Source organism: Panthera tigris, chromosome B4 (genome assembly GCF_018350195.1).
Source record: "Panthera tigris isolate Pti1 chromosome B4, P.tigris_Pti1_mat1.1, whole genome shotgun sequence".
Taxonomy (NCBI): Eukaryota; Metazoa; Chordata; class Mammalia; order Carnivora; family Felidae; genus Panthera; species Panthera tigris.
In genome coordinates, this window is record NC_056666.1 from 87,261,730 (window position 1) to 87,278,312 (window position 16,583).

Here is a 16,583-nt window from a genome sequence, read left to right on the forward strand (position 1 = left end):
CTCAAAAATTGAGATTTCAATCTGAAATTGCCATTATTTTTAGCATGAAAGTGATATACATTTTAGAAAAATCACTCCGGATGCTACTGAAAAGCTACAGATTTTAAATTATATTTGGAAGTTCTTTGCAAGATAAGGATACATAGAATTAAGTGAAAACAAAGTTCAAAAATTATTCACATCTGTACAACTTGGTTCTTAGTTTGGTAAAACCATAAATTAGGTTCTTTGTATAATTGTGTTACATTAGTAGAATATCATATTCTTAGTATAACCCTGAACTGATCAAATACAAGGATTTGAAAGCTGATAATTGTTGGAAATGCTGTCTGACTTCCCCTTTGCCTCATTGACTATATAGTGTTCATCCTGTTTGTATTAAATCAGATGATACTACTAAGTGGTGGCATTTAGTGTAGCCATGGTGTATTCTGGGTTGCCTGACCCTACCTCTAGTGCTGGGTTTATAGTTAAAAGAACATATAATGCAAAAGGAAAAGAGAATGAATCTCAAAAGCTGTGTAAGATTTTGAGAGGTTGACATGTAAAAGGAGTTCAGAAGTTGGAAAGTATCCTTTCCTGAATCGCCTCCTACACTGTAATCTACCTTTATCTTCCTCTTGCTCACATAAAATTTGATATCTGCTGAAAATGGCTTGTAAATGACACTAAGGTCTATATAGTCCACTCTAAACGTTTTTATTTGCTTTCATTGCCTAAGAATTAATTATATAATACAAATTCCATGATATTATAAACAATTTCCCTTTTGCCTTATTATAGGTACTAGACTACCAATTTGAGCAGTATTACTTTTATTACATTGAAAATACCAAAATAGATGTTATGGTTACTTAAGTAAACCTAAATTAATTCATAATTGAAACCACAAAACAGAACATCATAATTTTGAAGTTTTAGTCAAACAGTACATGGTATATAGACATAGTTTATGGCATGCCAGTTATTGGCATGAACCCAGCAGGTTGAACTTTTCATAGCTACCAAGACTGTTTAATCCCAGACTATTAACCTAAATGAGTGGTAAGCAAGCTGTGAAAAACTTTGACTCCCAAGACAAATGTCTTCCTGCAGTAAAAATAAAGAAAAGTATATGTCAGTCATTACATATTCTATTTAATGACTCTAGACATCTAATTCATAAAGTAATATTGGATTCTTAATTTTGAAGTTTTAGTCAAACAGTACATGGTATATAGACATAGTTTATGGCATGCCAGTTATTGGCATGAACCCAGCAGGTTGAACTTTTCATAGCTACCAAGACTGTTTAATCCCAGACTATTAACCTAAATGAGTGGTAAGCAAGCTGTGAAAAACTTTGACTCCCAAGACAAATGTCTTCCTGCAGTAAAAATAAAGAAAAGTATATGTCAGTCATTACATATTCTATTTAATGACTCTAGACATCTAATTCATAAAGTAATATTGGATTCTTAATAAAGAATAATAACACTGGGTTCAAATTATATGGTATTATCAACTTAAAATTATTCTATCTTGAGATAAAGTGTTACGGAAAAACTGTACTTCTGTCATCTATTTTATTTTAACTCCTAAATTATTTCATTCTGAATAGAAAGGAGATGGAGAATTAACTAATTCATAGTTTTAATCTTGCCAAAAAGGAAAATTGAATTGTCATGATACTGAAGAACTGGAGGAAGTAAGAACACACTTAGCCAGAGTTCACATAACAAAAGTTAAGTTTCCTCAGGCTCAGCGAATCTGTACTGTCCCTTCTAAAATTGGTTGACCAAATGGAAAATGTAAAGGCTGCTCTTTCATAAGGAATTGACAATGGAAGCAATAAATACCTCTTTAAAGTTAATTTCTTGCTTGCACTCTATCTCAGTTTTTACCTACTCAGGCTAATTTGCAGGTGCCTGGGATGAGTAGACAAACCATAATTTCTACCAATCAAGTAAAAGAAGGAAAGAAAACTCTGAGCTTCTCTCCCAGTTAACAGGTAGTTTGCTGTGGTTAAAATTAATGCAGATTTTACAGCAACAAATAATAGCATTTTCATTTATTATAAGTAATTGATTTGAAATTTGGGAAATGAATAGTTGAGTGCATCATTTGAGTGTTCATTTGACCAGTTATTTATTAGTTCATGAGGCCATCATTTAAATTTTTCTCTATATATTATGGCAAGTCCGTTTGTTTCTCTCTTCATTTTACATGTTTAACCTGTGATTACTTTTACTTGAAAATGTGTTTTATTCTTTGCAGTGTTTGAGCAACACTCCTCCACTTACTGAATATTTCCTCAATGATAAGTATCAAGAAGAACTCAATTTTGACAATCCCTTAGGAATGAGAGGTGAAATAGCTAAATCTTATGCTGAATTGATCAAACAAATGTGGTCTGGAAAATTTAGCTATGTCACGCCAAGAGCCTTTAAGGTTAGTATGGTTAATACATTTTCGTTAGGGCTATATGACCCCCAGAACAAAAATGTGTTCTTTGGGGGAAGCAGTGAAAAATCATAGCTGTTACATTGGCTTATGGCCCTCCATAGGGACCTAGCACAAATAGAAAGATACACAGTATATCAGTGCTGTTCAATTTTCTGGGTGGGAGGTGGGGTGGACGATTACTTTAAAATGTCTAAAAAATCTCTGGGAGATGGGGAGGGAAATATTGAAATAAAGATTGGAAAACACTGTTATGGTACAAAATGACAAGAAAGAGACAGCAGAGCATAGGCAGGTTGTTTTATAATAAATACATATATGAGAAACCTACATAAATTTATTTATACAAATGTAAAGGCTAAATTTGGGCATGTCATTGAAGTCTAAGCACTCAGGTTATTTTGAGAGTCCTTGTAAATTTGAAAAATTATTAAAATGAAACTAGTCTATATAACCAGCGCTAAATATGAATTACTTTCAATATAATCCTTACACTTTTAAGTTCATTCTTTTTTGTGAAGTGGTTTCTTAGAACCAATAAAACTTTAATTTGTCATTCAAATAAGAATGAAATTTAGTTTTATATAGTTAAAAGAGTTTTCCTATTTATTTACAGGTGAGATCTATGGGAAATTTTAAACTTAAAAGAGAATAAGAAGCTCTCAGCTTTCAGCCATTTTTTAATATACACAAATGACGCTCATATAGGACATCTGCTAAGCAATATTTTATTAACTGTATACTAGTTCCTAAAACATAAAAACAACAAATCAAAATACTCCTGTATTTATCTTAACTTTCTAAGCTTTGAACAAGCTAGTTTAGACAAACTATTTCTCAGTCCTTACCCAGGATTCTACTTAGTTTCATTTTGCCAGCTATTCTCTTTTAAAATTATGTGTAAACAGGCTCTTGATATCTGACTTTTCCTTTCACATTTCTTTTCAGTCTTATAAAAAAATAGTACTGCAAAGACTAGGAAAATTATATATGAACACAAACATTCCTTTTACCTCTGGAATTTACCCTCTTTTTTATACACAGAAAGTAAAGGAGAGCGTTGTAATTTTTTCTAGTGACCCAGAAATATTATTGAATTTTAATAAGTTTGAGTATTTCCAAATCCTATGTACAAAACTCTACCATATTTTCTCCTTGTTATTTCCTCAGGTCAACATTTCTACATTAGAGATTAGTTATAATTTTAAAAATGTTTTTAGATATGTAATTATCTGTATGTACTTATGTGTTTGTAGTTACCATATCTGCAAATGACTGCCAAAGTGCCACAAGTTGTTTTGAGGGTTACAAATAGATTGTAACAGAGTCAGTGAATTCACAAATATAAAATCCATAAATAATGAGAATCATATTTGTTTTAATCAATTTTGTCCCCGTAACTGATTTTGTATTTTTGCTTTTCTTGCAGACGCAAGTAGGACGTTTTGCACCTCAGTTCTCTGGATACCAGCAGCAGGACTGTCAAGAGCTATTAGCTTTCCTATTAGATGGACTGCATGAGGATTTGAATCGAATTAGGAAAAAACCATATATACAGTTAAAAGATGCTGATGGAAGGCCAGATAAGGTAAATTTAATAATATCATTGTCACCATTGTTACAATAATGTGATATTTCTGTGTAATATGTGTCTGTTTTTCTTACAGATAGTTGCTGAAGAAGCCTGGGAAAACCATTTAAAAAGAAATGATTCTATCATAGTAGATATATTTCACGGCCTTTTTAAATCAACTTTAGTTTGTCCTGAATGTGCTAAGATTTCAGTAACATTTGATCCTTTTTGTTACTTGACACTTCCATTGCCCATGAAAAAAGAACGTACTTTGGAAGTTTATTTGGTTAGAATGGATCCACTTACCAAACCTATGCAGGTAGGTCATGATTGTTTTCTTTGCCTTTGTTGCTTTTATTAAAACTTAGTGTCGAGGGGCGCCTATGTGGCTCAGTTGGTCTAGTGTCTGACTCTTGATTTCAGTTCAGGTCATGATCCCAGGGTCGTGGGATCAAGCCCCATGTCAGACTCCACACTAAGCTTGGAGCCTGATTAAGACTCTGTCTCTTTCTATCCTGCCCCTCTTCCACACTCGCATGCACTCTGTCTCTCTCTCTAAAATTAAAAAAACAAAACAAAAACTTAAGTGTTGAGACCTTGTGTCTCAAGCACAATTCAATAATTAAGTTTATATATGTAAGAGATTTTATAAGCTAAATACTTTGGAAATTAATACACCTTTTTAGAATCGTGAAAGGCTGAGGGATGTGTAAAGTATCATTATTTGTAAAAATAAAATTCTCAAAGGCTTTTTCTTACAAAAGAAAAAATGAGAGGTTCAATTTTGCAATGTTATGATAAATATTTTTCCTATTTTCCAACTTTAATGTTAATTGTAATTTTTTTTCTAGTGTCTTTTGAAAATAAAACTAATAGTACACATTTTGATTCATGTTATGATAATGGTATATTTAAATACCTGTAATTTTTAGTCATCTTAACAACTTGGAGGAGAAATAGAAATTTAGTTGGGCTGGGATGCCTGGGTATGCCTGGGTGGCTCAGTCGGCTAAGCGTCCAACTCTTGATTTTGGCTCAAGTCATGATCTCACAGTCATGAGATTGAACACCACATCGAGCCCCATACTGGACATGGAGCCTGCTTAAGATTCTCTTTCTCTCCCTTCCCCTTTCACCCCTCTCCTTCTCTCTCTCAAAAAAAATAAATAAAAAATTTTTAAAAAGGGGGGCACCTGGCTGGCTCAGTTGGTTAAGCGTCCGACTTCAGCTCAGGTCCTGATGTCACCATTCACGAGTTCAGGCCCTGCGTTGGGCTCTGTGCTGATAGCATGGAGCCTGGAACCTGCTTTGAGTTCTGTGTCTCTCTCTTTTTCTGCCCCTCCCCCACTCATGCTCTCTCTCAAAAATAAGTAAACATTAAAAAAAAATTAAAGTAATTTAGTTCAGCTATAAATACTTGCTTCAGTAATGTTCTAATCTTCTAACAGTTTGGAGTATCAAACACTGGTTATTCAATTCAAGAGCCCTGAAAAAGGCCTTAATATCAGTTGTCAGCCTGATTCCATTGCCTAGTATTATAGGATTATTTTTAAAATTTGTGAAGCAAAGCACTGTATTTCCGCCCTTTATTAATCCTTTTCTGACACATGACCCACCCTAACAAAAGTAGTTCCTTCCTCTTCTACCTTCAGTTCCCCTAAAATTCTCTTCCCGCACTTAACCAAATTTCCCTATAACTTTGGTTTACTTAATCATTTCTCTGCTAGACCATGAGTTCTACTGCAGAAATGCATTCCTAATGGAGAAATATTCAAAAATTCTATTCATTCAAATATGTGTTGGACGCCTAGTGAGAGTATAAAGCTCTGTTGGGCAAACAGTTCTGGAGGCTAGAAGTCTTACGATCAAGAGTGCCAGCATGGTTGGTTTCTAGTGCAGACTCTGTCTTGTCCTCACTGTGTTTACATAGAGAGACCACATGCATGCACATAATCTGTAAGGGCACCCACCTTTTTGATCTCATCTAAACTTTCTAAAAGCCCCATCTCCAAAGGCTATTACATTGGTGGTCAGGGCTTCAACATATAAATTTTAAGGGGACACAATTCAGCTAATAACAATGTCATGAAATCGATATGAAACATTTGCTTTTAACGCATTTACAATCTTACCATTAATTTAGTCAAAGTGTTTGGTTTTACTGTCGGCAAGGGCACAGTAAATGAAGTGTTCATCATAAAAGTACAGTCCTTTCATTCAAAGTAATTAAAGTGTGGTGGAGACTAGTCATGTATTCAGTTGTAGGAATTCCCCCTATTTCTTTTGCTGCTGCTTTTATGTTTCCTTCCTGAAGTCAATGAGCCTGATGCCCTCGTGTCAATATTTCATTCAGTAGTACTAAGAATGTTAAGGAGGGCCAGTAAAGACCCGCTTTTATTTTTGACTGGGGGAGATGTGTTCACATTTCTAAAATCACATCCTTTAATAAGTATAAAATTAACATTCTTTTCAATGGAGGGAAACCATGGCAATGCTAAACTACACCCTTACCTCTCTAGTTTGTAAGTTTACAAGTATATGCCAAAGAGTATAGTGGAATGAGAGAGCAGCATAAAACAATAAGTAAAAATTGATCACAACAAAAGAATATACTCTGTTTCTCCACAGTACATTTGTTAAAGACTGTACTCTCCCATGCCAATAATATAATCTATATTACGTAGAGACAGATTGCATTCAAATTACACAGTAGCCCAGAGGCATGTATTGGATATTCTTCCATGATTTGGATTTTAAATTATTTTTCCAGCAATATTAATTTCATTAGTATACCTCTTTTCTCACTTGATTTTTTTTCTCACCAAAAGTACAGATTTGTAGAGGTTGGAGTCATGGTCAGCACAGAAGAATTGGGAGGTTTTTTTCCAGTTGGAGGCTGTAACAACTCAAATACAAAATGATAGCCTCATTAACAATGTGCTTTAACCAGCTGAAGAGGAAAGGGAAATTAGCTGAGTTAACCTACTTGATGAGTTTTCCCATCACCGAAGTTGATTTAGGTCATAGAAGTTTATTAGTAATTGTATTGAACATGTATTACGTATTGGAACTTAAGATTCTGCAAAGTGCTAGAAATACAAAAGTGTTCCTGTTTCTTGTTCCCAAGAAGTTTGTCATGCAGTGTGAAAAGTGCTATGATAAGGTACTTTAGGAGTATATAGAAGGAGTGACATACCCAAACTGGTAATAATGCCGGTGTTGAATCCTTAAGGATGATTAGGATTTAAACAAGTGAAAGCTGAAAATAAAGGTATTGTAGACCAAGAGATTGGCATATACAAAGAGCTAAAGGTGAAAGAGGACATGTCCCACTTCTGGAAATTATAAGTAGATAATATGGTAAGTGCTCACAAAGAATTTTGACACCATGATAGGAAGTTGGACTTCATCTTAAAAGCTAGGGCACCCATCGAAGGTTACTAAACAGATTTGTATTAGAGAAAGAAGATTCAAGCTAGTACAAAGATTGGATTGGGAAAGCTTAGGTCAGATGTACTAAGACCATGTAAGAGGTTTTTGCAGTGATCAGATGACAAATGAAAAGCGCTTGAACTCTTAATATTAGTGTCAGGATGGCAGTTTGAAGAACCAGTTGAGTATAAGAAACAAAAATGTTTACAAGTATACAAAGATGATGCCAAGCTTACTGGGTTGTAAAACTGAGGAAATAGTGGTGTTATTTATTTTAATGGGATATATAGGAAGAAAGATTTAGGAAGAAACCTGTTTTAATATTGGATATGTTGACCTAATAATGACTTAAATCATGTGTAGTCCTGGACGTGCTGAAATGCATGAAGAAAATTTAGGTAGAGTTTTCATTAGGTGTTGAGTTTATGTATCTAGACTAGAGAAGAGATGTCTGTTCTTGAGATAGAAATTGGGTAATGAGGTCTATGAAAATGATAGTGAATATCTTAGAAGGATGAGATCCCCAAGGCTAGGATGACCTTATAATCTATCACCTAAACCAGAACTCTTAAAAATAAAAGGGGCCATTATTAATAATTATACAAGGACAGCAGACTAAATCAGGACTGGCCAAAGTAAACTGGGATATATTATCACAGTCTCTAAAGAGAGCCTATAGAATTCAGAAGAGGGCTAGGGTCAAACTCTAACAGGGTTTGACAACCTTGGTTACAGTTTAAATAAAGAGATGAAGACAAAAGCCACGAATGGATTGATAAGTGAATGGGAAGTGAGGAAGTTAAGATAGTCCATGTAGACATTACTTTTAACAATGTTATTTAGAAAGCAGAGGAGAAAGATAATTAGAGGGGAATTTTTAGAGGGAAAGCAATGAGGGACTGGTTTCCTTTTTTTTTTTTTTTTTTTTTTTTTTTGAGAGATTTGTAAATTATATGGTAACTGAGAGAAAAAGCAAATAAGAGATGCACAGAATTTCTGGCAACTGTTGAAGGATCTGTTGAGAGTTGGACATTATGAATTTGTAGCAAACCAGTGTCTAAAGTTGGTCAGGTTCCTCCAGCATATCCAAACAGCTCTAAGAAAGTATAGCAAGAATAAAACTGAATAACAAAATAAAGGTTTTGCAATAGAGTAGTTGAAGTGATGAATCAATCATATGGGATCTGGATGGAAAGTGTATGAAAACAGTAGGAAGCTGGTAAACTTGGAGAAAATTGGGAATTAAAAGGACTAGAGCTCTAAATGCAAGCCAAGAATAGGAAAAAATGAATTTCCAGGAAAATTAAGTAGTGGTTGGTTAGTCAGTAGTATGAAAAGAGTTTAAGATATCAGAGGTGAAGCCAGTTTATGACAAGGTGCAAGAAGTGAACTCCAGTTGAAAGTAAGTGTGTGTCTTTGTATCAAAGAGCCAAGAAACAGTAAGGCTAAGATAAATTATCCCAATGAAAAATGGTGGCGAGGATGACGGCAGGATTGGAGACAGACACTGTAAGCCAAATACCAGGCGAATGTGAGGAAGTCACATGAGGTCATTTCCAACTACTGAATATTTTTTCCAAAGTAATCAATTCATTATAATTTTTTGTTTTTTAGTACAAAGTGGTTGTCCCCAAAATTGGAAACATACTTGATCTTTGTACAGCATTGTCTGCTTTGTCAGGAGTACCTGCAGATAAGGTAAGATGTTTCTGGGTTTGAAGTATGTAAGTTGGAGTTGAGTTTTTCAGTGATGTAAAACCAGATTAATAGAAATTTATTTCCTTTTAGATGATAGTCACTGATATATACAATCATAGATTTCACAGAATATTCGCTATGGATGAAAACCTTAGTAGTATTATGGAACGGGATGATATTTATGTGTAAGTATAAAATTCATTGTGCAAAATATTACTTGGGAAAAATTCAGAGGAAATAACGTAAAAGTTTTCAGAGTTTATGGTCAGTTTTGTCCTTACAGGTTTGAAATTAATATCAATAGGACAGAAGATACAGAGCATGTGATTATTCCTGTTTGCCTAAGAGAAAAATTTAGACACTCAAGTTATACCCACCATACTGGTTCCTCACTTTTTGGTCAGCCTTTTCTTATGGCTGTACCACGAAACAACACTGAAGATAAACTCTATAATCTCCTGCTTTTGAGAATGTGGTAAGTGTCAGACAGTTCTTCATTGACAAAACAATAAAATAGTTAATAAAAAATATGCAGCATACTATCAGAATATAATTTGATAAACCTATATTATCTCAACTTTGTTTAAACAGGTAGCAACTTAAAAAATCAAATTATAGTTTAATTTTGTCTCTTAATCGTGTAAAACACATTACTGAGGTAATTTCAAACCCTGAAAGTGAATTCTTTTAGCTGTTTTACACCGCAAGTTTACAGTTGGAAGAAAATAGGAACTTGTCATATCAGCACTGTGAAATTAAAACAAATTTCAGATATTTCATTTTGTTAAACACATTGCTAGTTTAAGAACTCCTACTGATGGTTTTATTTAAAAGGATAAACGTTCATGCTTGATAGTATTTTAAGGCAACCCCTTTTTTGTCTTCCTAAAACCTTGATTTGAATTATAATATAATCAAGACTTCCATTTGATCCCTTTTATTTTATCATTTTTAACTGACATATATAGTATTCTTTCTTGCATACCTCTTTGAATTGTTACAATCCCAGAACCCATACGTAAAGATCATATTATAGAGTTATAAGTAATCTTGGCAATAATACATATCATCTAAATGTGGATATTTATATAATAATTTTTTTAAGTCAAGAAATTATTTGCCACAAACTTTTAACATAGAAAGATGTTAAAACCCTAGAAGTAACAAATTGCTGTCTTTCTTTTTATATAGACAACCAAAACAGAAATGATTAGTCACTTGCACTTATGGTGCTAGATCCTGAGTTTGAATTTATCCTTGAATGTAGTATAAGACCAGCATTACTCCATTAAAAAGTTATGTTTCACTGAAGGAATGGAAAATGTTTAAGGTTTCTACCTTCATAGAACTTAAATTTGATTTCTGATTTTATTTAAGCCGATATGTCAAAATATCTACTGAAACCGAAGAAACCGAAGGATCCCTACACTGCTGTAAGGACCAAAATATTAATGGGAACGGCCCAAATGGGATACATGAAGAAGGCTCACCAAGTAAGACTTTCCTGTTAAATTATAACACCTTTCACTTGGATTATTGCCTCAGAAAAAAAGAAGATGGGGATTAAGGAACTGAAAAATATCTTCAAGCTGGGAAAAATAATGTTAATATTAATTTTGAAATGTAGCATTGGGTTTATTTAAAGACTTCTAATGTCTAAAATTAGGTGAGATGGAAACAGATGAACCAGATGATGAATCCAGCCAGGATCAAGAACTTCCCTCCGAGAATGAAAACAGTCAGTCTGAAGATTCAGTTGGAGGAGATAATGATTCTGAAAATGGATTATGTACTGAGGAAACTTGTAAAAGTCAACTCACGGGACACAAAAAAAGACTATTTACATTCCAGTTCAACAATTTAGGCAATACTGATATCAACTACATCAAAGATGACACCAGGCATATAAGATTTGACGAGAGGCAGCTTAGACTAGATGGTAAGTGTGAAAAATGGCTTGAACACTGAACTTGAGCAAACCATGTTTTTTTTTAGGTGAAAACTATGAAATTCAACAGTCATGGGAAATAACCTTTACCTATTTGTATAAAATCTTGAATGAAAAGTCTTAATTTCTAAGTATATTAAACACATCACTGTTTATTAAATGGGGGTTGGACTTATTCTTAAGTCTTGTATCTTTTTTCTTTAACTGCTTAAATATTTTAATGGCTTGGAAACAGCAATTTATCCTGATCACCTAGTGCAAGTAGAAAAGATGGCTATTTGTTTATTCTGGTATATATCTTAATATTAAAATATGTTGATTTTAACATGAAAGCATATTAAGTTTTAAAGGAGAAATATGTTTTCCATCTTAGAAAGATCTTTTCTTGCTTTGGATTGGGATCCTGATTTGAAAAAAAGATATTTTGATGAAAATGCCGCTGAGGTAAGTCATCGTTCATTCCCACGTTGATCATACTGTTTTGTTACACTCTTTGCTGCTACCAGATGTGTTTATTTTGCTGGTTATAGACTAGAAAAGGCTTGTTGGTTTCGAACATGCTTTCTATTAACAGTTTCAATCATCCATGTAGGTGTGTAATCATAAGTTTTTTAGACGTGTGTAAATCTCAGCTGAAAAAAGCTTTATAATTCTTCTGAGAAAGTTTAGGAGTTTTTCATTACTATTCATAGTAAGATGGTATCACTAAAATGAGTTTTGTTTCATTTGTTCTCTTAACTCAAGAAATACTTCTCTTTAGGATTTTGAAAAACATGAAAGTGTGGAATATAAACCTCCTAAAAAACCCTTTGTGAAATTAAAAGATTGCATTGAGCTTTTTACAACAAAAGAAAAGCTAGGTGCTGAAGATCCCTGGTAAGAGACAAAGTTAAAAAATGTTTCTAATTATGTTTTAAGGATTTATACTAAGGTATGTGCTATATATCAAGTTGAAAAAGTACTAAATTCCCTTTGATAATTTAAATAATAAGCATTTCTTTATATGATAATAGTCTGTTAAAAGTGATTAAAATGTCTTTAAAAATATTACAATGTTAAGCTCTAATCTCATTACTGTATTCTCTCTAATAGCTGTTTCACTATGGATAATTAATTTTAGTTACTTTTTCCCAAGAATTTTTTTGCTGTGCAGCCATTTTGATAGAAACCTTTTTAGGAAAGTCATACGTTTTGTGGTGCTTTAATTCCATTAGAGCCCAGAAGTATTAAGATTTTCTAATGCTTATTTCTCAACATAGTTCTGTGTTCTTTTAGCATACTAAAATGTAAATAATCTAGCCTTCATCATTTCTTTGATACCTATTTACATACTAATTTATCTCATTATCTGATTTTTTTGAAGATAAAAATGATAAAGGAGTTTATCAGTCTGGTATATATTAGGTGTACTGAATAAAAGAACTTTCCAAGCATTTTTTAATTATTATTTTCATTACCTCTATCAAGCTTTAAAGATTTCTCTTTATTTTTAGGTATTGTCCAAATTGTAAAGAACATCAGCAAGCCACAAAGAAATTGGATTTATGGTCCCTGCCTCCAGTACTTGTGGTACATCTCAAACGATTTTCTTATAGTCGATACATGAGAGACAAATTGGATACATTAGTTGATTTTCCCATCAAGTAAGTTTTGATTGTGCTTTATCAGCATTGGACAGCTGTAGGTTTTTATAAACATAAGGTAGCATCAGATCCAGTATTTGTGAGTCATTCTAGCAGTTTGTAAGGATCAGTAACAATTTTATTCCTTTTTAGATATTTTTCAAAGTACAAAAAGAAAATACACCTTTTTGAACAACGAAATAAAAGTAATTTTATGTTACGTTATCATACGGGTTCATTGGCCCTGTTTATATATCTAAGATACTCTGTGGGATTTTAGTGATTTTGTTTTTCCTAGGAATTATTTCATCATTAATCATCAGTTATTCCTTGGTATGCTTTTTAAAGAAGACTGGAATAATGTGAAACAGAATAATGTAATTGCTTAAAAAGATGGCACAGTAGTGTAATCACTCATTCCTGTTGTGTCATACTTCAGTTTATTTATCGCATTGTCCAGAGTATTACATCACTTTTTTAAAAAGTCTGGAGACAGCATCTCTGTAGTCTTTTTTTTTTTTTTTTTAAGCTTTCACTAAATTTAATAGAGCATTCACAAGGACAAAAATGAAATAGTGTATTCTCATTCACGTGGTCCAGGAAGGACTTCATCACATAACATTTTGCAGCAATAACTTGGCACTCTCCCATTTTGCTAAAAGAAAATCGATAGTATTCTTTTATATTTTATGATATTTATGCACCACAAGTTTGAGACAGTTAATAAGTAGACAACTGCCATAGGCAGGTGTATGTACTAGATGACTGGAAGTAAATAGATTATGTAATATTGAAAACATTCTTTGGATTGCTTATTCTGATTGTTGATTATAAAGTTAAAAATGTTTTGCAGCTTTTTACCAGAAACCAATGGCAGTTTTGTCCTTAATTATGAATCATCAAAGTTTTCAAAAATATAACATTTTAACAGTGTGTAAGTATAAGAAGAACCAGCAGTAATGATAATCTAGAATCTATGAGAGATATATTTGAAATTTAGGATCATTATTGCTTTTTGATGACACAAGTACCCAAAAATGAATAATGATAAGCTATAAAATGGTCATGTTACAGTTTTGTGCATGACAGATTACAAACAGTTGGGTGCATTTCAAAGAATGTTGCCTACTCGGGATATATAGATTATCAAAACCAGGAAAATAGAATAAATATTGGGTTTAGATATATCTACATTATTATAAGATTTCTGTGAAAGTTCGTTTTCACTATTGTTTTATTCTTCCTTAAATAAATAATTACTAAAAATGACTTCAAAAATCTAAAAAATTAAAAGGGTCCAGATGGTAAAGGGTGATGACTGTTTTACTAGTATACTGAAAGTTAAATGTATTAGCACAAAAACATTAATCTGAATAACAGCATTCAGTAGAGAATTTGGAAATTCCCAACCTTTTAAGAATAATTTTGCCAAAATGTTCACATCTCAGAGGGTGTGTGTTTGTGTGATTTGTTTTACAGTTCTTTGGTTCTTAGTGATTTCTTTAGTGAAAGAGCTATTTTTTATATAAATGAGAGTCAAGCAACATTGACAGAGAATAGAATTCATGACATTTAGAGAAAACAAAACTAATTTGATCTCTTTGTTAAACAGTGACCTGGATATGTCAGAATTCCTAATTAATCCAAATGCAGGTCCTTGCCGCTATAATTTGATTGCTGTTTCAAACCACTATGGAGGGATGGGAGGAGGACACTGTAAGTTGACAGTTACCATTTTGCTAAAATTATGATGCTTGATAACTGCAGACTTTTTTTCTTAAGATATTTACTACTAAAAGGGAAAATTTGGGGTGCTTAGCAGCTCAGTTGGTAGAGCATGTGATTCTTGATCTAGGATCATGAATTCAAGCTCCACATTGGACCTGGAGCCTCTAAAAAAAAGCGGGGGTGGGGGGGGGCGGTAGGCCAGGGTAGCTTAGTTGGTTAAGTGTCCAACTCTTGATACCGGCTCAGGGCATGATCTCTGCCCCCTGCTGTGCGCTGGGCATGAAGCCTGCTTAGGACTCTCTCTCTGTCTTTCCCCCACTCGTGTCCTTTCTCTCTCTAAAATAAAAATTTTTTAAAGAGGAAATATAAAACGTGTCTTACATACAGTAGTTGTTCAGTAAATTTGACTAATGAATGAATTAGCTTTTGAACCTTTTTTAACATCAGGAGTAAAGTATTGAGTTAATCATACTTTTCACTTTAATGTACAGGGACATCATGGTCAGGACTCGTGTCCATTTCCATTCTCCTTCCCTTTCCCTTTCTAAAATGCTTGATGTATGTGTTATAAATCATGTGTCATTGTTAGTTTTTACATGGTTGGTGCAGTATGTTACAGATCTTACATTTTTCTCTTAACACATAAGACATCTCTGTGTTACTTTGTGTCCATTTAGTTAATTGCTTCTAACCACTTAAGACTTAGATCTACCATATTTTATCTCTGTGCTCATTTCATGGTCCACATCCAAATTGCCTTTAACTTTCTAACACCACAGGACAGATAAAAATCGTTGTTTATGGTCCCCTATGTGAGAATTTCTTTGAGCAACATACCCAGAAGTGAGATTGCTGAGTTACAGAGTATTTAGGTACTGCCAGATGGCTCTCCAGGACAGTTATACTAGTCCACACTCTCCAATTGATAGATTTTTCTATTGGACCATCTTTGCATTCCTACTTAACCTTTTAAGTTTTGTTTTGTTTAGAAATTAATTTTTGTTGGGGCGCCTGGGTGGCTCAGTCGGTTAAGCATCCGACTTCGGCTCAGGTCACGATCTCGCGGTCCGTGAGTTCGAGCCCCGCGTCGGGCTCTGGGCTGATGGCTCAGAGCCTGGAGCCTGCTTCCGATTCTGTGTCTCCCACTCTCTCTGACCCTCCCCCGTTCATGCTCTGTCTCTCTCTGTCTCAAAAATAAATAACCTTAAAAAAAAAAATTTAGAAATTAATTTTTGTTTACTTAAAATTGTGTTTAAATTCACAGTTGAATTTGGTTAACTAGTTTTACTTAGAGTGGTTAAGATTTCATTCCTAAGTGAAATGGTCTTGTAATTTTTTTATATTCTTTCTTTGGAATCAAGATTACAGTCTGTCCTAATAAAACGGTCTGGGATAGTTTTTTTCTCCATCCTAAAGCAGATAGTATAGTATAGGAATTAACTATTCATGAAAGTCTAGTAGAATTCACCTGTAAAACCATCTGGTTTTATGTAGTTTTTACATAGCCATAGTTTTTTCTATTTATGTCATGATTATTGAAGTCTGTTCACTTTTCTTTTCCCCAAGATGTATGCATTATGGCATTTTCTACTTTTCTAAAAATGTATCTGTGTATTCCACTTTATTTGAGAATCGTTATATATAATACAGTTACGTGATGTCTTTGTCCCTTTTTCGTTCTTTTCTCTAGGTCCAGAGGTCTATCTTATTAATCTATTCAAAGAATTAGCTTTTCACTTTATTAAATTTTTCTTTTTGTTATGTGAATGTATTCTTTCTCACTGATTTCTTTGTTATATTTTCTTCTTCTTTTTTTAATGTTTATTTTTTTATTTATTTTGAGAGAGATAGAGAGCATGAGCAGAGGAGGGACAGAGAGGGAGATACAGAATCCGAAGCAGGCTTCATGCTCTTGAGTTGTCAGCACAGAGCCCAGTGAGGCACTCAAACCCACAAATCACGAGATCATGACCTGTGCCAAAGTTGGACACTTAACTGAGCCATCCAGGCACCCCACTTTGTTATATTTTCTTCTTGTTCCTTTGAGTTTGCTCCATTCCTCTTTTTTTAACTTTTGGTTTGAATACTTTGTTACCTTTTGCTTCACTTTTTTCCATGCTCTCTTGAAGGCTATAATTAA

General features: G+C 33.5%; 1 protein-coding gene across 10 annotated transcripts in view; it reads left to right on the forward strand.

Annotated features, from left to right (window-relative positions):
• USP15 (ubiquitin specific peptidase 15) overlaps window positions 1–16,583 on the forward strand; it is a 118,536-nt gene that overhangs the window by 96,286 nt on the left and 5,667 nt on the right. For 4 of the 10 annotated variants that reach the window (XM_007075008.3, XM_007075009.3, XM_042992660.1 and 1 more), the window contains 12 exons: window positions 2,257–2,430; window positions 3,872–4,030; window positions 4,110–4,334; window positions 9,062–9,145; window positions 9,236–9,330; window positions 9,429–9,620; window positions 10,523–10,638; window positions 10,812–11,084; window positions 11,467–11,537; window positions 11,854–11,969; window positions 12,587–12,736; window positions 14,328–14,431. In XM_007075008.3, the coding sequence (XP_007075070.1) occupies window positions 2,257–2,430; window positions 3,872–4,030; window positions 4,110–4,334; window positions 9,062–9,145; window positions 9,236–9,330; window positions 9,429–9,620; window positions 10,523–10,638; window positions 10,812–11,084; window positions 11,467–11,537; window positions 11,854–11,969; window positions 12,587–12,736; window positions 14,328–14,431 (1,759 nt within the window). The other 6 variants (XR_006220026.1, XR_006220023.1, XR_006220025.1 and 3 more) reach the window with 4 other exon arrangements.